This window comes from Vombatus ursinus, unplaced genomic scaffold (genome assembly GCF_900497805.2).
Source record: "Vombatus ursinus unplaced genomic scaffold, bare-nosed wombat genome assembly UNPS02014778.1, whole genome shotgun sequence".
NCBI lineage: Eukaryota > Metazoa > Chordata > Mammalia > Diprotodontia > Vombatidae > Vombatus > Vombatus ursinus.
In genome coordinates this window covers 42,764,467-42,786,851 of record NW_020954556.1, presented here as the reverse complement: position 1 = coordinate 42,786,851, position 22,385 = coordinate 42,764,467, and the positions used below count along the sequence as shown (strand labels likewise).

The 22,385-nt window shown below is 34.7% G+C and overlaps 1 protein-coding gene across 21 annotated transcripts in view; it reads right to left on the bottom strand.

Annotated features, from left to right (window-relative positions):
- The window catches only part of NRXN1 (neurexin 1), a 1,385,770-nt gene that overhangs the window by 684,411 nt on the left and 678,974 nt on the right, over window positions 1–22,385 (bottom strand). For all 21 annotated transcript variants that reach the window (XM_027865387.1, XM_027865388.1, XM_027865392.1 and 18 more), the window contains 2 exons: window positions 12,945–13,118; window positions 6,687–6,806 (listed from right to left, as the gene is read on the bottom strand). In XM_027865387.1, coding sequence (XP_027721188.1) covers window positions 6,687–6,806; window positions 12,945–13,118 — 294 coding nt within the window. The remainder of the gene's footprint in view (window positions 1–6,686; window positions 6,807–12,944; window positions 13,119–22,385) is intronic.

The following is a 22,385-nucleotide window of genomic DNA, read 5'->3' as shown; positions in this document are numbered from 1 at the left end:
TTTTAATTTTGTTGTTAGTGTCTGTTTTGTCCTTTCTTATCTCCTCTCTCTCTCTCTCTTATTTGGTTAAAAAGTTTCCCTGTATCCATAGTTGTACAATGGACCTGATCTTGTTTTTTTTTGTTTTTGCTAGGCAATGGGGTTAAGTGACTTGCCCAGGGTCACACAGCTAGGCATTTGAACTCAGGTACTCCTGACTCCAGGCCTGGTGCTCTATCCACCTAGCTGATCTTGTTTTTGTTTAATTTTTTTTTCTAATTCTCTAACATTTTACATGTAAGTTGTGCATCCACTTTGAGTTTATTGTGTTATATTGCATAAGATGCTGTTCTAAAACTAATTGCTGACAAAGCTGCTTTCCAAAAAGTCTTTATCTAAGTAGAATCCTTGCTTACATAATTTATATTCATGGCTTCATCAAATACCTAGTCTCCTATTTTATAGCTTCTGTTTATTCATCATTTATTCTGTTTTATTGACCCATTTAAAAAAAAAAACTGGTAGTAAATGTTTTCAACACTGCTATACGATATAGTAACATATATAGTAATGCTATGCCCCCATCATTTGTATTTCTTCTCATTATTTCCTTGAAGTTTTAGACCTTTTTGTTTGTCTAAATTAATTTTATTATCTAGTTCTACAAAGTAGCCCCTTAGCAATTTGATTGGGATAATAATAAATCTGAAAATGACTTTGGGTAGTATTGTCATTTTGATTATATTATTATGGCCCAAACATGAACAATGAATATTTCTCTAATTATGTGTATCCCTCCACTCATTTTTTCTATAAAGAGTGTCTTGAAGTTATATTTATATAAATCATATATGTCTTTAACAGGTTACCTTTCACTTTTTTTTTGCATTTTGTAGTTTCTGAAAGGTATTCATTTTTTAATTTCTATTTTTATTAATCTCTTATAGAAATGTTGATGATTTTTTGTAAACTTATTTTGTATTTTTCTATCTTTCTGATGTTATGAATCATCTTAATTAGCTTCTTAACTTTTTTTTTTTTTAGGTTTTCTACCATTATATCATCTGCAATTAAGTCTAATTTTGCCTCCTCCTCACCAGGTTTTATACCTTTAATTTTGTTCTCTAGTCTTATTGCTATATCTTATATTTCTAAAACTATGTCAAACTAATAAGAAGAAGGAGCACCTTGCTATACCTCTCTTTGTGCTAAGAATACATTTTGTGTTTCTCCATTGTAAATAACGATAACTCTTGTTTTTAATTTTTAATTTTTTTTGTAAATTTTTGTTTTCAATTCCAAATGATCTCCTTCCTTCTACCCCACCCACAACCATCAAGAGGGCAATAAATATGATACCCATATACATATGAAGTCATGCAAAACACATTCCTACATTAGCAGTGTTATGAAAAAAAAGCAAGAAAAATAAAATGAAAAAAGATATATACTTCAATCTGCATTCAGAGTTCATCAGTTCTCTTTCTGGAGGTGGATAGCATTTTTCATCACAAGCCCTTTGAAATTGTTATAGATCTTATATAGATCAAAGTAGCTAAGTCTTTTACAATTTATTATTACAACATTGCCATTACTGTGCACAAAGTTTTCCTAGTTCTGCTCCCTTCATTTTGCATCAGTTCGCGTAAGTCCTCCCAGGTTTTCTCTGAAACCAGCCCCCTCATCATTTCTTATAGCACCACAGGATTTTATGACAATTATATACCATAAGTTGTTTAGCTCTTCCCTAATTGATGGGCATCCCCTCAATTTCCAATTCTTTGCCACCCCAAAAATAGTTCTTGTTTTAAAGTATATATATATATATATATATATATACATACTGATGTTATTAAAGAAGTCTCTTTCAATGCTTTTAATAGAGATTGGAGCTATAAATTGAAAACTGCTTTTTATGAGCCTATTGAAATAAATAAGTGGGTTTTTGATCTTTTTGTTTATATGATGATGTTAATTGTTTTGGATGCATAGGATTCTGGCAGACAAGGAGGAGAGGAAAGCTTTGCTGATAAAGAGAACAATACGTGTCTGGTAGACTCTGTATAGTTTAATCCAGTTTGCTTGGAACTTGTAAATGTGCATGAGAATAGCAGAAGATTAGGCTAGAAGAGTGAATGGAGATTGCATTGTGTTGTTTGTCCTTGAAGAGGACCAATGGCATCACAATTGCACTACTTAGTCTGGAATTTATTTGGAAGGAATTTGAGATCCATTGAAAGTTTCTGAGTAGGGAGCATGAAATAGGTTCATTTTTAGGAATATCACTTTGGCAGCTGTGTGTAGAAGAGATTGGTGTGGGAAGAGCCTGGACATCAATTAAGATGTTATGACCATGGTCCATGTGAGTGTTAATGAAGGTTTAAACTAGGGCTTTGGCAGTGGGAATGGAAAGGAACTGATTTATTTGAGATAAGTAAGTACAATATTGTAAATATGGTATTGAAAGTGCGATATAGTTGATACCTGTGAATAGTTAGACTATTCAAATGACTTTTTCAGAAATTCTACTATACACAAACACGTTTGAAGTACAATCTCCTCTTGGGGGAGTTTTAAAAATTGATTAGTTGGTATGATTCAATAATAATAATAACATACTCATAAGCAACAAAGTTCGTCTATCACAATTTTTTTGTTTGTGTTTAAGCAAACTCAATTTCTTAAAAGTCCAATTATATATTGAATTGGAGAGACAACTTTTCAAAGATTTGTATATTGGATCATAGTAAATCCTAAAATTCAGAACTGAAACGTACTTTAGAGGTATTTGAAAAGACATCTGAATTTGTTTTTTTTTTTTAAAGGTCCATTTCTTACTATTGTTTGCCATACAAGCAGAAGTCTGAAGTTATACCATGCAGTGATGAACGCATAGACTAGAGATGGGATTAAGACCACCTTACTGACATAGTGAAAATGTCAGCTTCAATGTAGAAAGGGTTTTGTCTAAAATTTCAGCAACAATTTGAACATTTATGTAAATTCTAAAAAAAAGGTTGAGAAAATAGAGATAAGGCATATTTTGATTACCCTAAAATGATGAAAATGCTCTATTCTGTTCCTACTATGTTAGTAACAAATAGCCAAAGTGATTGTCATTATTTTTTAGTATTTACCCGAGGAAAATGAAACATTTGGATGTTATCATTGATATCAAGATAATAATCTTTTAAAAAAGGCTTTGTTTTAAAATATTGGTTCACACCAAACTAATTCTCATTGCTAACACCCCAATCTTTAAACCAAGTGGAAATCACAGGCTTTCACAAAATCCACTAGGAAAAAAAAATTGATTTAATCAGAATTTATGTACTCTAAGAGTCCTCCAAAGTCATTTTAGTGCTGCTTTGTGCAACAGGATTATCAGGAGGCACAATTATTGAATGACATTTTCTCTATCTGCAAGCAATAACCAAACAACAGCCCTATCATTGTCATCACCATCCCTATCTTTCCAAAGTAACATCCAAGCCATTTTCTCTATAAATGAACCACATACAAACTTTGCTACTTAGGATTACATCATGATGCTTCTTAGAGAAAAGGATAATAAATACACATAATAAGCAAAATTCTTACAATTTTACCTAATGCATAAGCAAGAACAACATGACATGACCACATTTTAACCTCTCCTATGAATCAGGAGGATATATTAGGCAACATTTTGGGGAGTATATTCTGCAGCTAAATGAAAGATATTTTTATGTGAAAAGCATTGTTAACCATGTAACAGATAAGTCCATCAAAACTACATGTGCAGGTACAACTCTGGTCATGAATTAAATGATAAGCTATTCAAATCTTTATCTCTTCCTGAAACCAAGGTTAGGTCTCTTTCCCTTGGAGAGGGGATGACAATATAGAACTGCCACTGTCATGATAGTGATTGTCAATCGTTGAGAAAAATAGATCACCATTGCGGATTGAGGACTGAGGACATTGAGGATTAATCTCATGATTTATCAGTTTAAAAAGTGTTTTTTCCCAATATCTACTATATTTACAGAGCTTTAGATCAGTTTTTGCAGTATGGAATAGAATAATGAGTTTCAACAAATGTCTCAAATGCTTAACTAGAAACAGATATTAGCCCTTTGTAATCACTAGAATGACACAAAAAATAATCCTGATATGTTAAAAAATGAATTTCAAAATAGATTATTAAGGCTTTTTATTTTACCTTAATTAAAAAAAAAACAACATAATTTTCTTTTACTCCCCCAAATGCCACAATATTATCTTAAACAGTGATCTTGATTGCTTTACAAAACTCAGTGCACACACACACCACTCCAGGAGTAAAGTTGTTTCATAAAGTAAGTTATAACTTGACTGTATATTCCACTACTAAGTTGCTTTTTATTTTAAACTGAGTCTGCCATTCTCTCAAAATGACAGAACTGTCAGAGAACTACAGGAAGTGTAACTTTCATCTGAGCCAATTAGCCGTGATTTGTTCATAGGAAGCGTGATTTACAGGTATTTGAAGATTGGTCCAATGCAGCTGTCATTTAGTTTGTCCAAGGTTGTTCAGATCAACCAAATGCTTGAAGAAGAACAGGTTTTTACCATTGGATAGATATGTAGATAGATAGACATAGTCTCAAATATAGAGATAGAGACAGGACTGGTGAATTCATTGGTATAGGGAGCTCCTAGGTGAGGGATTTCCTTCTACCAATGCAAGTTAGCACTTTCTCAGCAATTTATAGCCTCATAGTAGATATTCTTAAGTTGGGGTCCATGGTACCCTAAAAGATCTATGGATGGATTTTAAAGGGTCCATGAACTTGGATGAGAAAAAAAAATCTCATTATTTTCACCAACTTCTACTGGAAATTTGGCATGACCTACAAATATTTATGTGAGCAATAAACATTATTCTGGGAAGGGATCCACAGGCTTTACCAGAATGGGAAAGGGCACATGATATTAAAAAGTTTGAGAGTCTTTGCTGCTTAGAACATTGAGAAATTAAGTGCCTTGTCCAAGATCAAAAAGGCAGCATATATCTGAGACAGATTTGAATCTATATCTTCCTGAATGTAACATTCATTTTCTATCCACAATGCCACTCTGCCTCTCAGTCTCAAATAAACATAGAAATTCTATCCTTCCTTTGAATCTCTCTTATCTCTGAAACCACCTCTTCCATTCCATCACATGATGATATCTCATTCCTCTCAAATCATACAATATATATGGCTTACGACACTTCTGAAGTAGATGTTTATTTTGGTTATCTTTAACTATGCCATCTTCCTAGTCATTTTCCCCTGACTAGATTGTAAACTTCTTGAGGGGAGAGACAAATTCTTATATGTCATTGTTTCCTCAGTACCTTTAATGTAGTAAATATTCAACAAATACTGATTCACTGACTGAATGATGCCATGCAAACCAAATGTCCACAAGGCTTACAGTATAATCCTAAGTTGGACTGCTTTGGAAGACACACAGTATTTTGAGACTTTCAAGATATGACTTGAGTGAGACTTTCAAAATATGACTTGAGTATAATAAATAGTATCCTAAAGGCTCCCCAAATTTCACAAAACATGTCCTTTCTACCATGCCACTCTTGTTCTCAAGGTATACTTGATGAGCTAAGAAAATGCAGATCAAGTTTACTGGCAAAGTTTGCAACTTATTTTAAATGTTCCAGAGATAAAAAGTATATTTCCCAATCATAATCAGATATTTTGAAAATGAGGGGGAAATGTACTATGTGAATATATAATGGGGCATATTCCCAGAAAAGATGGCAAATGATCTGTTTCACTTTGTTTGGATACAAACATCCAAAGGGGCCTAAAACCTCAAAGGAATTGAAGGCCTCCAGTTACCTAGTCTACATGACATAATTGATTCCAAATTTGACCTCCAATTTCCTACCTTCTTTCACCTAACCGCTAATCTTGCCTAATAAAGATATTGTGGGCTATTAGGTAACAGGCATGGTGGGATCTCATTTACAGTCAACCAAGAGGTGTTAACCTAGAACATTTTTCTTAAAACTGCAAAAGATAATGATTTGAGCAAATAATTCAACAAAATATTCCATGAGGCAGAACTCATCCTTTTCCTAAGAAACACCATCCATCACATCAATATAAACCAGTTAATTTTTTCCCTTAAATATCTGTTTGCTATCCTAGAGTCTTGACTCAGTGAAAAAAACCAGACCACTATTATAGAATGTGCTTGGCCATATTCAAACTCCCCTAGTCCTAAGGAGGAATAAAATCCAGTACTTGGTTGAAACTTAGGATAAAGAACTTGGAGGATGGAATGTGAAAGAGTCTGTTTATACAGGGAGAGGGAGGGAAATGCCTTAAGAAGTGTAGAGAGAGAAATAATGAGACCTGTCAACTGTTCACTGAAATTACAGGCCTCAGGATATAATGTTATGAAATTAAATATCACTTAATATAATGCAATTTGAAGGTTCTTTTAAAATCAGAAAAAGAAATTGTCATATTCAGGAAAGGAGAAAAAAAAGCTCTTTTCAACAAGGTTACTATCATTACATTAGGAATGCACACAAACAGCAAGGAAAATCGGAGCCTCTTTTTCTCCACACAGCATTTACAAATCAACATCCTTGGTTCATAACACAGCATATACATGTGTGTATAGATATGCATATCAAGAGAGAGTATGAGAGCTGGTAAGGTACTCACGGTCATTGCATAGTGGGCCACTGAAAGAGGTCATGCTGCAGTCACAGCTGAATCCATCCCACTGCTGCAAGCATACGCCTTGATTGGAACAGGAGTCCTCTTGGCAAGTTGTACTGGGCCCTGTAAGAAAATTCAAAGCAAACTTGTACTTTTTACCAGCAACAACTGTCCCTCTTGCTTGATCTTTGCACATGAGCTAGATCACATATAGTAGTTGCCAACACCTCAAGCTGCTTGAACAAACTGGTTTTAAAAGTTGTCCTTCCCACTGTTGACTTAGGAACCAAGGAGCTGTTTTGCCAAAGCTTTCTGCAGTTCCCAGAATACCACACAGTTCATTAATGTCATTGATTGAAAGGAAGCAAACAGTTAATCCAAGAGCACCATGGCTATTCTCATTATAGCAGCACGTAATCTCATTATACCATCAGCTGGTTCTATAAAGTATTTTGGTTTTCATAAAATGTATTAATTTCCTCTAGCTGCATCCTCATGAATGAATAGTGGCATCATGAAAATGGGTATTAAAACTTCATGAAATTGAGATAAACATTGAGAAAATAATGGAAGAAAGTGATGCAAAAACAAGTTACTGAGATTCCAGGAGTTACCCTGCAAAAATGGTCTAGCACCATGATACTGTTTTGTTTTGTTTTGTTTTTTGGCAGGTATGTTGGCAAGTATCAACTCACATGCTTTAATGATAACATGCAATTAACAAAAATCGAAAATCTCAGTAATAATGACCTGGCATGCCCCCAAATGACAAACAAATGAAAAACAAAGCTAGACTATTTCTAAAGAATCATAACTAGATCATTGAAAAACAAACAAAAAAACTAATAAGTATGATTAAAGCACTAGGGCAATCACTGTACAAACATATTCAAGACTGAAAGCCTTTATGCAAATTATGCTGCAAAAGCAGGCTTAGCGTAGTATATTATGTACGGGGGCAGGGAAGGAAATCTGAACCCAAACAACATATTCTAATACAGAAATTCAAAAACAGTTTGCGTTGGGTTCCCACTGTGCATTGTGGGGTTTCAGTCTCATTTTGATACACACAGGGCTATCTACCTTGCAAGTCAGCTTTCATCAATGCAACTTTGTCAGCAAAATTAAAAAAAAAAAGCAAAATATATTAAATGTTAGTAAGCAATACTGAAATGGGAGCAAACAGAGAGAACATTCATAGTCCAATGCATGCTGCTATAAAAGGGGAAGAAATGACATCAAAAGCAAACAAATTAATACTAACAGCCATCAATCTTAAGGCAAGCCAGAGTGAGAAAGCAGTAATTTGCCAGTATTTTACTACAAATATAATGGTTAATTGAGCTGATGACATGTAATGAAGGAAAATTAAAAGGATTTTTCCCCCTTTTGGAGTGATATGAATGTATTACCAGAATGATTGCCTTGCTTGTTTGGAGGGGCTGCTCCATTTGTCATTTTCAGATACAGTATGTTTTATGGTCATTAATGGGCCAATTACCCCTTCCCATCTTTTTTCCACTATCTCTTTTATCTTGCATTTGCATTTAAGTTTTAAACATGTCATGTAAACTACTCACTGCCAAATAGACTCCATTAATAGTGTTTTACCAAATGCAAAAAATGACTATACATTATAGGAGGAGGTGGATTAATAGTGTATATAGGTCAGGAGGAAAATAATGCCATTTGGTCCTTTATTGAGGAAACATCTCTGCAGGATTTCATTAGACAGTTTGCTACTTGGTCTGATAGAAGCAGCTTCTGTGGGCTATAAGCCTTGAAGATATCTATAGTCATTTTAAACTTGTCAAAAATGTTTATGTTTTTATTATCTTCAGCTACTTTGTTAATTATTATTACCATTAAACTTTATTAATTTTGGACTAAATAGGGAAGGAAATAGTCTTCTTAACTAATAAAAATCCATGTACCAAATTAGTTTTAAACAAACATAGTTGAATAACTCTCAAGTACAAAAGACAAGAAACTAGGCCAATAAAATGCTATAAGTAATTATTCTTTGGGGCCAAGTTTTAATGAATTATTTGGAATTAGATTAATATGTACTTGTATCTAGATAGTTTTAAGGCCTGGGCAATTGTTTATCTTCTTTTTAAAAATCTTATGATAATTTTATTTAAAATTTTGGGTTCCACATTCTATTCCTTCCTCCCCTGCCTCTCTCTTAGACAAAAGGCAATTAGATATGGGTTACACACATGCAATTATGTAAAACATTTCCATATTAGTCTTTTTGTCCAAGAAGACTTGAATAAAAGAAAAAAAATGAAAGAAAGTGAAAAATATCATGCTTCAGTCTGTATTCAGTCAATATCAGTTCTTTCTCTGAAGGCAGAGAGTATGCTTCATCATTAGTCCTTTGGGATTGTCTTGGATCATTGTATTTCTGAGAATAGTTAAGTTATGCATAGTTCTTTATCAAACAATATTGCTGTTACTGTGCATAATATTCTCCAGGTTCTGTTCACTTCACTATGAATCAGTTTCTGTAAGTCTTTCCAGGTTTCTCTGAAATCATCCTACTTGTCATTTCTTATAGCACAATAATATTCTATTACAATCATTATCGTCTGAATTATACCACATAAATATCCCCTTAAGATCTTATCTATAATATTAATTTATTTAGTAGACTAATTTTTTATGTACAGTGGAAAGGGAAATTCTGGCTCATATTACATTTTAATATTCCCAAATTTTGATTCAGTAGATAACAAATTAATGAATCACAATACATTATTATTCCTATTGTATAGGTAAAGGCTCTCAGACATCTACAACATTACTCTAGTTTGTATTAGGTTTGTATCAAAAGACCAAAAAGAACTGAGAGCTTATAAGTGGCTTAGTTTTTTGAGATTACCTGTGAGGATGAAATGCTTTATGTAAAACTATTATTGAGAAACAGACTGAGGATAACATTATTTGAACGTTCTTAGAGCTATATTTAAAAGATCAATTATTGCCTACTAGAATAATCAAAAAACTAGACAGTAGAGGAAAAGTCACATTTCTGTCCAGCTGCTGATTTACACAGGGACTCTATGTGTTGTTCTTCACCTGGCAAGAAAGGTAAGACTAAAACTTCTAAGATTTAACAAGGATTTCAAGGTTATTGCACTATTATTTTTGATAAATGAATGCAAAACTGTTGACAAAGTGCAATCCAAATGTTCATCTCTTAGTCTTAAAACTAATTCTTCATCTGTATCAAGCAAAGATAATGGCATCTAAGACATGAAAGGTTAGGGGCACACCAATAGATGATTATGCTTAATTTAGATTTGGGAGAAAAAAAGAACCATTTGAAACATTTTGCTATTTGATCTCACTGAGAATTACAGATGATACAACCCAGTGTCTGACAAGACATATTTTTCATCCTATTCATCTTCTCACACATTTTCGAGAAGCACCATGTAAACATCTGCAGGTATTTGCACATGACCTATCCCTGAATTTATTTGCACATTTCCTTACATAATGCCCCACTTATTTTATCACTGAATTAAACTGAGACAACAAGTCACAAGGACTTTTGTATTAAGCATATAAAAACATCAGGGAACAAGATGACAAAGTAAGGAAGGCAAATGAAAGACAGTTTTTGCTGTGGGGAAATAAGGAAGATTTGTCCTTTACTACATGTGAAAACTGCATCTTGGTTAGATACTAAATCAGATTGAAACTGGTCATGAATTATAATAATCTAACACTATCCTCTCTTATAGGCAAAGGAAGATCAGTTTGAAATTGGTATGACCTTCTCTAGCAGAGTTGGAACCTGAGAATGATATTAGTGAATCATCACTAAAGTGGGTTTCCCATGATTGGAGACTAGTGACTATTGAATGGAGTCTGGGAAATGTTTCCATCCCTAGATAGGCAGAGGGAGAAATGTTCTTGGTAGGCGAGAAAGATATAGAATCATGATAAGCTTTTGTACTGATGATATCGTTTACAATTTTCCAGGCAATTTGGAAGATGAGTGATGCCAATTTGGTTTGGAGATATGAATTTCAAGAATATTAAGGGCAATGCTAAGGGGAAGTTTAGAGAGCTCATTTCTTCAGGATCTAGAATTTGATTAGCAAATACAAAAACATAATGTATATTTCTTTGATTATGTTTGTAGTTGTTATAACTGATGTTATTCCTAATAGTCCTAGAGCCTGGAATTAACACTGAATTGTGTTGCAAAGATGTTAACCTATAAATGGGAAGAAAATCGTCAGGGAAGTATGGAGGTTGAGAAATCAAAGTTTTGAAATACTGTGAATAAAGAAGTGTTTGGGCATGAGAAAACTGGAGAAAAAATAAGGGTCAAAGGGGATTTTTTTGGCCAGATATCAAAGGAATATTAGAAGGAGAAAAGTAGACACTGATGCCTAGTACTCTATGTTAAAAGGATTTGGTCAGATATCTAAGGAATCCCCAAAAGACCAATCTGGGGCAGGGGGCAATGCCATATGCCATTGAATTACTAAAAATGATTAATAGGCAAGGTAAATAAGAGATTATATAATAAGTCCTCTGAACTAGGTTACATATTACACCATTCTGGCAAATAATATAAATAATATAACTATTATAAAATAATTCCACCAGGAAGCTCTTACCCTGGTAAATAATGAGGGAATAAAATATCTCTCTCAATTCTTCCCTCTCCTGTCTCTAGGGCAAGAGGCTGTTTTAAAACTGCTGGCAGAATTCTGTCTTTAAATCACTACAAGTTCTCCATTAGTTTTGTTTTTGAAGAGTTTTCCCATTTTTCTTGAATTATGTCTTCCATTCAATTTCATGAATTGTGTCCCCCAGCTCTAGATCATTTCCTTTATGCCTTATGTTCTATGTATTTAATCACAGGAGTTTATTCATTTGAAGGAGAGATTTTTCCCCCTGTGTTAGTACATTAAAAGTAGAAAAAAAAATATATGTGTATCTGGCTTGGTAAAACTTGATACGTAAACAATTGAAATTATAAAGCATATAAATTAGTGATAATTATTCACATTTCTCTCTCTCTCTTCCACACACACACACACACACACACACACCCTAATTACAGGTTTCCTCTAAATAGACTTATCAGTGTGGTGAAAATGTGATTTTATTTAAAATAGAAACAATTTTTTTGGAATCCCTGAATTTCACAAAGCAAAGTAACTCTGAGTCTAGCAATTAAACCCAAGGTAATTCTGTATCTAGTAATTAAACCATAAGGAATGGGCAAAAGTAATTCTATCTCATTTTCAAGTTGCCATGTGTGAAACAGTCAATGTTTTGGTTGAGCAAAAGAGAGTAGTGATATATACTCAAGGATTTAAGGATAAGAATAAGGATTCTTTTTCCTTTTCCCTTAGCATGAACTTTCCTTGTAAGAGACTAAAATTTCAAAAGTGCCCCCAAAGTTAAAGGAAGAACAGCAACAAATATAGTAGACCAGAGCAGCTAACTCCAGGATAAGTGAATAAATTACATTTATGGAGGGAGAATTGGTTAAAATAATCTGATGGGCTGAATTGAAAAAAAAAAAACAACTCTGAAATAAAGGCAGGATTCAAAAAAGTACTCTACCAAATGACTCAGATAGAGGTGTGCTTGAGAACACTTCTGAACTGGATGTTATCACTTCAGATTAATTCAGGCAGTGTACATAGAACAAATGGGACATAGAGCAGCCACTATTGACAACATTAAGAGAAAATGCTCACGTAGTCAAATGTCCATTAGAGACAGAGGGTATCAGAAATTATTTTCTAACTCTAGCCTATTTGAAGGGGTATTTAAAACAATATGCTCAGACTGATTGTAAATATCAGTCTTAATGTAAATATACGTTTGTTTGTTTTTTTTCATCCTCAGAGGCAATGATTTGTTATGCTAAAGTGAGGTGAGTTATAAGAGAAAGATAGCAATGATTAGGTGAACTTTAAAAACACTCTTTGAAGAAAACATAATATTGGAAACTAACAATATGTGTAAACACATAATTCCTAATGAGGTATAAGCATTTCTGTTGGGATTCCAAAAAGCCGAAGGAAAGTCAAAGTTGATATAATGAGAAGAAAAGTAAAAAAAAAAAATTCTAAAGATTTCCTGTATGCCATTTTTTTTTGTGAGGGGAGAAAGTGAAGGGGAAGCATGTGCAAAGATACTTTCCTAGCTAGTAATTTTTGTACTTATTTCCAATATCACAGCAGAAATTTCTAGTGTGTGAAAATGGAGATGTCATACCTTCACATCCTCTTTCTATCTGTCCATTGCAAAAAAGAGCATCAGAGATGAGGTCAGGGAGCCGTCCATTTAAATCCACTGATGCCAGGCAGCCTTGAAAACCTTCCTTGGCATGGACTAATTTTGGCAATGATTTGTACATTTCTTTGGCGACTCCTCCTATATACAAGTCGCCTGCGGATAAAGAAAAAAAGACTTAGTCAGAAAGGAGCAAGAAGTAATTGACTCTAAAACCGAGCTGGAGAGGTAGAGAATAGGGGCTTATTCCTTTAATTATAAAATCAATACAAACATTTGCATTTTGATTTTTTCCCAAAAGTGTGCCACCATCACAATATTTAGATAATTCCTGTATTGATGCCTACAGAACCACAAAATAAATGGCTACAAAGATTACATGAAGGTGACATTATTGTAGAATGATAACTCTAGCCAATGATTAACAAGCTCTCAAAGTCTACTAGTGTCTCAAAAGCCTTCTATTTAGGAAATGTGTTTCTAAATCCAATTCTCTTGCTACATCCGAATCTTTTTCCTCTTACTTTGTCCTGCAGATTTAACCACAATCTTAATAATACGTTGTGTATACCTGAAGATTGTTATGCCCTGCCTCAGACCTCACTTCTGTTTAATCACAAATCCTTTATCTACTCTTCAAAAGTTCTAGGCTTCTGTTCCAACCTGTCTCCCATGCCTGGAATGCTCTGTCTCTTCGCCTCTGTCTCTGTTTCCTTGGTTACTTTCAAGAATCAATTCAAAACCCATTTTCTATGAGAAACTGATTGGTTCCCTGAGCCTTTCTTGTTCATATATTTTCCATATATTCTGTGTATATCTTACAGGCACTTAATCACACACCCTCATCCTTAGTAGAATGTACTCTTTTTGAGGGCAGGGACTTCTGTGGGTGTGGAATAGGGGGGAGGGGATTCATCTTTCTTCGTGTCCTGTTGCTTAGTACAGTGACTTGCACATAAATATTTAATGTTTGTTGACTGAGTTCTCTCCACCAGCTTTCTGAAGTTACATAGCCCTTGAATTAACCACTTTACTTTTTATTCACCTGTATGTTGTTTTTTCACAACTTTTGACTTTGTGTTTTGTCTTTATGTAAAATATATATATGTATGTATATTTCTAGTGACACAGTATGCTTATTAAGAAAATAAACCATGATTGAGTCTGTTTCTTACCTTCCAAAATCTATGCTTTATATTGTAATCAATCAATAAATTTGGTTGACTGATGTATTGGGAAAAGTAGTCTATGTGATGTGCTTTGTTTCTGTTATATTTTGTATTATACAGTGTTTTGTTTTGTTTTGTTTTGCGAGGCAATTGGGGTTAAGTGACTTGCCCAGGATCTAGGAAGTGTCAAGTGTCTGAGGGCCAGATTTGAACTCAGGTCTTCTGACTCCAGGGCTGGTGCCCTATCCACTGTACCACCCAGCCACCTCATATTATAGTGTTTATAGGAACCCACTTCTCTAACTTTTCACAGTTAGTTGGAATATAGGTTCATAGGATCATTATTATAGGATCAGAGATTTGAACCTGGAAGAGACCTTAGAGATTATATAGTCCAAACCATCAGTTTCACAGAGAAATAGTGGGGCCCAGAAAGGTTTAAATGATTTGCCCAAAGGTCACACTGGTAATTAAGTAGAGAAGCTAGGATTTGAACCCAGCTTCTTTAACTTCAATCCAATAGTTTAGATACCCCAGCAATGCTTTACGTCACTCCCTTTTCTTAGGGTAGCTCTTATACAACTTTCTCACTATTACTTTGCTGATCACACCAGATATCCTGGGTGGAATTCAGCCCTGGAGCCTCCCTCTCCTGATTGATGAGTACCTCTCCTGATTGATGAGTACCTCTCCCAGAACACTATTTTCAGAAATTCCTTATCCTTACTTCACTTCATACCTTCTGCTCTGGCCTCATCTTCTACAATTTAATTGATAATAACCTCATTGTCATATTGTTTCCCACTCCCCCTCTGCCCTGCCCCCTGACTCTCACTCCTTTGTGGCTACATGCATCATCTCTGTAATTTTCTGGACCAAAATGGCCCCTCTCTGGTTATCATTCCCCTGTATACGATGTTTCCCTGATTAGAAGACAAGTTCCTTGAGATCTAGGCCGATGCTTTTGTATTTGTATCCCCAGAACTTGGGATAGTGTTTGGTATATGGTAAGCATTTAATAAATGCTTTATCATTCTTTCCATTGCACCAATTTTCTTCTATTTCTGCTTTGAAATTTATGATCACATTTATCTCTATTCTATCCCTTCAGCCACTGGTGAAAATATCAGGCCAAAGAAAGTCTTGAAATGGTATTGTAATATATTGGTTGCATACACTTCATTTACCCATCACAGTATATCTCCTTCCCATAGTTCCCCTTTCCTGCATTCCCTACTCCACTGGAAGCAATTTGTAGGATAGTTTAGTTGTAGAGAACCTAAAATCAGGAAACCAAGAAGAAATTATTGAACAGATGTTAGAAGTAAGCACATAGGAGACTATACCCAAGTTGCAGTAGTGGAGACGTGAAGAGGAAGGGAGTAATTTGTAGTATATTATAATGGAAGAAACAATGGCAGGACTTTATAACTCAATAGATATATGAGATAAAGACTACAGAAGACTCAAAGAAGACTCCAAAGTTAGACCCTGGCTTTATACTTTCTCTATGATTAAAATATAAGATCATTCTGGCATTTAAAGTTGTCCATAACCTGGCTTCATGCTGCCTTCCCAGATTTACTTCCTACTTCACTCACTTTATGTTCCAGTAAAACTGGCCTGCTAGATATTGTCTGATTTTGGCATTCCACCTTCTGTCTCCGTGTCTTACCATGGACTATCCTCTACGTTTGTGATATACTCCTTTCAAATCTCAGCCTCTCAGAATCTTTATCATCATTCAGGATTTAGACACTGAAATTGAGTTATCAGGGGGCTTCTAACTGGTCAAGTCCAGTAGGTTGCTAGTGACATGAGCCTGGAATTGAGGTATAGATTAGGTGATGGCTGAAGGCCTGAGAGATTATTCTCTTCAGAAAGTGAATATAATTGAATTAGGGTAGAAACTTCCCAGTCTGATATTATAGCAGTAGAAATTATTTCAATTCACATTAATAATTTTAATTAATGATATTAATTATTCATCTCAATTATTCAATTAATATAATTATTATCTAGGTTATCTTTTTCATCCACATCTACTTTTTGTACCTCTTAAATATCTTTTACTTTAGTTAAAAAAGCTCCCCAAAAGGGCAATCACTCTGAGGACACAGAGGTAGTACCCTAGGGAAACTCAAAGTAGCAAAAGAAATAAGAAAACAGAACAAAACAAACAATAGCAAACACCTCCTATTGCCGTGTGAGGGATGGACCACCATGCCTCATAATTGCCTCTCTTTCTTCTGGCTAGACTGTAAATTGTGCCAGTGCTAGAATTTACTAGCTTCTCTAATGAAGCTGATATCCAAGCATTGGTACACTATGAAATTTCTCTCAAATCTAGCTGTAGCTAGAAACACACACACACAAAAAAAATGCATGCTGCTTGGGCTAATTGTGAAATGCTATTTCAGCAGGAAGAGCTCCATCTTTTTATCTCTTGGGAGCAATCAGCTCACACTCTGAGGTTTAGAATTTCATTGCTTCCAGTTCAATCTCTTTTTGCATAACTACATATGAAGTGCATAAGCAACTCTAAGTCAGGTACTGCCTCATATCCACCACAACAGCCTTACTCAAGGGGGAAGAAGTAAAATATAAATCTCATTTAAAAATAAATATGATAGAGCATTCTATGAGCACCCAAGAAGAAAGTAAATGTTTGAAATAAGTAGGTCTTACTAACATTGCTTGCTCTCACTTATTAGGAAGAAAAAATTGAAGTTACTTTTTCCTTCAATTACTTAAATGGATCATGTTGGTCTACTGAAAACAAAACTATAGGTGAAATTAATTTCCCCCCATAATTCTATAATTAAGACACTCAGGGTAGAGTTTAGGATCAACCAATGGTTCTAAACAATGATTTAGGAATAAATGGTCAAATGTAACCGAATGGGAAGATTTCTAAATTCAGGACATGTGAAACATTCAGTATTGAGAATAAAGTAAAGCTGATCTTTCAAATAGTGCCCCATTCTAAGAACAAAACAAACAAACAAAAAACCAACACAACCCCAATTCTAAGGTTTTGATAGGCTATATTTCTTGTGAATGAAATTAGAGGATCAATGTATAATGAATACCAGATTGTTTTAAAAATTGATTTATAGGAATTCAGAGGTGAATGAGAACTTAGAGACTAGAAAGTATCGCCACCCCCAACCCTCTTCATTTTACAGATAAAGAAACTAAGATGTAAAAGGTTAAAAATTTTCCCCAGGGCCTTCCAGGGTCACACAGGAAGGAAAGAGTAAGCAAGAATTTATTGAACACCTACCATGTGTCAGGCACTGTTCTAAGAACTTTACAAACATTTTGTCAATGCTGAAAACAACTATGGGATATAAGGAAGGAAGAAGGGAAAGGAACATGTATTTATTAATTGCTTACTATGTGGCAGGCGCACTCTGCTAAGTACTTTAGAAATACTCTTTCATAACACTGATATCTCACATTATTGATCCTCACAATACTGTGAGGTGGCTGCTACCATGATCCCCATTTTACTGAGGCAGACAGAGATTAAGAGTGTTGCCCAACATCACACAACTCGCAAGTGTCTGAGGCTAGATTTGAACTCTGACCTGTCTGACTCCAGACCTAGTGCTCTATCCATTGTGCCACCTCACTGCCCACAAAGAGTTTGAATACATGTCAGCTTGATCCTCAGTTCAGTGTTTCTCTGTTTCTCAATCAAGAAACCTCTTCTTTAGTAGTTGTTCTTTAACGTTACCTATACCTGAAAATGAGCTAACATCTGTCCCTCCATGCTTTGGATAGGTATTATAAAGGCATGAGAGAATACACATTGAAGTATAGATCATCAGATTATATGGCTAGGTAGGGATTGCCAGAGTTAGACGAGAGAGTAGAGATCAATCCAGGGACATTTTTTCATAGACATAGAACAGAATAAGTAACACATGGATAGTTTCATTCTTGTACTGTAGAGGAAAACCACACACACACACACACACACACACACACAATCTTCTATAGCTGATCTCTAGTTTAAAGCTTCAATACATGTTTGAAGGTACATCCTTGTGAGAGAAATAAAACTTTAAGCTGTTTATAGTTTACACATTAAAGTAAAAGGATTTTGGATCATTATACATAGGATTTGAAGGAGAAAGAGCATAGAATGCTGTACTTATACCAGACAGTAAAGAAAGGAGATCAAGGGATATAACTGGTTGACTGAGGGCACTGAAGACAGTTTTCTACTTTATCATATTACCTGTAACCTGCTGTGAAGCACTCAGATATATTTAGAAGGAAAGATCAGAGTCTTCTGTATATAATATGAATGAATGCTTTTCTTTAATAGAACTCCACTCCCTTCGACTAACATCATTGAGATGATAAAACCTCAAAGCTGGATTAAAAACAAAAGGATGCTTCACAATCTTCTCTATCTGGTATTAGTAGCAAAGGATGTATTCAGTCCAATTCTTTGATGAATGGTGGTGGCAGGACTGGCTGACAGACTAAAGTTGGTACCCAGACCAAAGAAAACTGTTTCCTTTATACCTTTCAATTCTCATACTTTACTCTCTCCTCCATGTTCTATATACCAGAAACACTGGCCTCCTTATAGTTCCTTGAACATAACACTCCATCCCTTGTCTCCCTGCCTTTATACTAACTGTCGCCCATCCATGGAATGTTCTACCCTCTTCCATGTCTTCATGTCTTCCTTTCCGTGACATCTTTCAGGACTGAGCTCAAGTCTCACCTACTTCACAAAGCCTTTTTCAGTCACCCCAGGTATAAACACCTTCTTTTTCCTGAATCCCTTCCATCTACTCTGTTTATGTCTTATGTTTACCTAAATGTGTATATGTTATCTCTCTTAACAGAACATAAGCTGCCTGAGGAGTTTTTTGCTTGCTTTCTGTCTCCCACCCTTACCACAGTCGTGACACATATTAAGTGCTAAATATATTCTTATTGACTTGAGTTGGGTATTTTTCTCCAAGACATTTAGTGAGGAGGCACTAAGATACTATACAACCTTCACAATCATCAACCATAATCTGTGGCATATGAGGCTCTAGGTAAGTCTACCTAGCTGTTTGATGAAGCTCCTTTCTCTATGGGACACCACCTTCATATTCTCCACCTATACTCAGAGAGACCACATATTTCTTCTTTTGTAATCCTTTGCTGAAAAAACAAAGCCAATCAAATCCATAGCAGGTTGACATGGAAGGCACAGGACCTCAATTCTTTTTGAAGAGCTTTTCTAAGAACTGTTTATGAATATGTTATATCAATTTCATTTATTTCTCTCACCATTCCTTATTCTGCTGAGGCACAGAAAATAATGTACAGGCTTTGCTGTTGCTTGGACTGTTCATGGCCTAAGGGCAAAAATACTATTGTCAACAAACATTTATCCAGCTCAATGACCACTCCAGCAATCTCTTATTTTCTTATTTCATTTTTCTCCAAGTATTTAAAAGCATCTTATAGTTGTTACTTTGTCATGTTTCTAGGACAACTGTACAAGTCAATATAATTAGATTTATTATTGCACAATTGTTATTTGTTTTTTAAAATATCACATTTATCATTCTGTTGGTAGTTATATAAAATCATTGAAATCAACCTTTATTTTTACGGACCCAATTATCATTTTAACATCTATCCTTACCACATATCTTAGCAATAGAGGTTATTATTTGCTCCAGATAGATTGATCTGCTTCTGTCTCCTATGAAACTCTGAATATTCCTGCCTCTGGACAGAGAAATCTCCAAAATATAGTTGAGTTACAGCTTATGTGTAAGCTTCCCAAAATGTAACAGGGTTTCCAACTCCATCTTTCCATTTAGTACATACTCAACAGAATCATGACATTTTAGAGCTGGTTAGTACTTCACTGTCCATCTAGTTCAGGGACTCAACATTTTTTGGTGCCATGGACACCTTTGGCAGTCCAGATAAGCCTTCTCATAACATTACTTTTAAATGTGTAAGACAAAACACAAAGGATTATAATACTATGTAAAATAAATCATATGGAAATACACACCTACCAAGTGAATATCAGGCCTTTGAGCTAAGACTTTTCAGTGAAAACTAGGAGCTGGTTTTATTAAAAAAATTAGGAGCTGGTTTTATGAAAAGTTTTATGAAAATGTGGTTTTATGAAAAAAACACAATAAAATACACATATCATTGATCAATTTGATTAAAAAAGAAATGAGAAAATTAAATTATCAGTATAAAAATGAAAAAAGTGAGTTCACCAACAATGGACGTGAAATTAAAGCAATTATTAGGAGCTATTTTGCCCAATTGTATGCCAATAAATCTGACAATCTGAAATGGATGGATATTTATGAAAAATATAAATTGCCCAGATTAACAGAAGAGGAAATACAAAACTTAAATAACCCTATCTTAGAAATAAGAAATTGAACAAGCCATCAATGAGCTTCCTAAGAAGAAATCCTCAGGACCAGATGGATTCACAAGTGAATTCTACCAAATACTTAACAAACAGTTAATTTCATACTTTAGAAATTATTTGGAAAAATAGGCAAAGAAGGAGTCCTTCCAAATTATTTTTACAACATGGTGCTGATACCTAAAGCAAGAAGAGCAAAAACAGGGAAAGGAAATTATAGACCAATTTCCCTAATGAATATTGATGCAAAAAAATTAAATAAAATACTAATAAGGAGATTACAGCAATGTATCATAAGCACAATATACTATGAGAAGGTCTGATTTATACCAGGAAAGCCGAGCTGGTTCAATATTAGGAAAACTATCAGCATAATTGACCATATCAATAACAAAAACAGTGATTATCACAATAGATGTGCTCATTCCTGTTAAAAAATACTAGAAAGCTTGAGAATAAATGGAACTTTCTTTAAAATGATAAGTAGTATCTATCTAAAACCATCAGCAAGCATTATCTGTAATGGGGATACGCTAGAAATCTTCCCAATAAGATCAGAGGTGAAGCAAGGATGCCCATTATCACCTCTATTGTTCAATACTGTACTGGAAATGTTAGCAATAAGAGAAGAGAGAGAAATTGAAAGAATTTGAATAGGCAATGAAGAAACAAAAGTGTCACTTTTTGCAGATGATATGACGGTATACTTGGAGAATCCCAGAGAATCAACTGAAAAACTAGTTGAAATAATTAGCAACTTTAGCAAAGTTGCAGGACATAACATAAACCTATATAAATCATCAACATTTCTATATATTACCAATTAAGTCCAGCAGCAAGAGATAGAAAGAAATTCAATTAAAAATAACTGTCGATAACATAAAATACTTGGCAGACTACCTGCCAAGACAAACCCAGGAACTATATGAACACAGTAACAGAACACTATTCACATAAATCAGGTCAGCTCTAAACAATTGAAAAAAATATTAATTTTTCATTGATAGGTTGAGCCAATATAATATAATATAATAATATTATATAATATTTTATATATATATATACATATATGTGTGTGTGTGTGTGTGTGGATATATATATATAATATAATTCCTGACTCCAAAGGTCCAACATTTTATCCTTTGTTCTTCCAAAGTAGCCTGTAGTGACTTGCCCGTAGTCACATAGGTAATATGTCAGATCCAGGGTTCTTACTCAAATCTCTTGGCTTTCAGTTAGTTGCTTTGTCCACTACACCATGTTTCTTTCTGTCCTTGTCCCCTTGTGAACAGTGGGACCTATTTGTTTAGTCTATGGCTACTGAACAGAGCAAATGGAACTTCTTCCCCCAGGCATTATTCAGTTCCTATGGTTGTGGCTATGATTATGGCAGTAGTTTCACCACCTGAGCTTATTTAACCCCAGCTATGGCATTAGTAGGGCACCAGATGTGTCACCAGGCACTTCTTCCTAGAAGGCCCTTAACCCTTACTTTGAGGCCAAAACCTGCAGTGTCTCAGGATTTTTTTTTTCATTGTGGCCTGGTTTTCATTATCTTTTCTATGGCAGTGGCATACACACATCATTCTAGCAATGATGGACAGGGGGAATTTGGTGAGGGGGAGGGTCAAGATACTGAATTTTGAGACTATCATTGAGACCACTTAATGGAAAGTGTTGAAGCACCCTCCTCTAAGTAATCTGGGATACCAGTCTTGTTGCATTGGGTCTGTGGTAATCAAAATCAAAGATTGCAGTGGCTAAAATACTGCAACACCGTTCAATAGTGACTTGTAAATTTTATGACACAAATGGGCTGTTCATTCC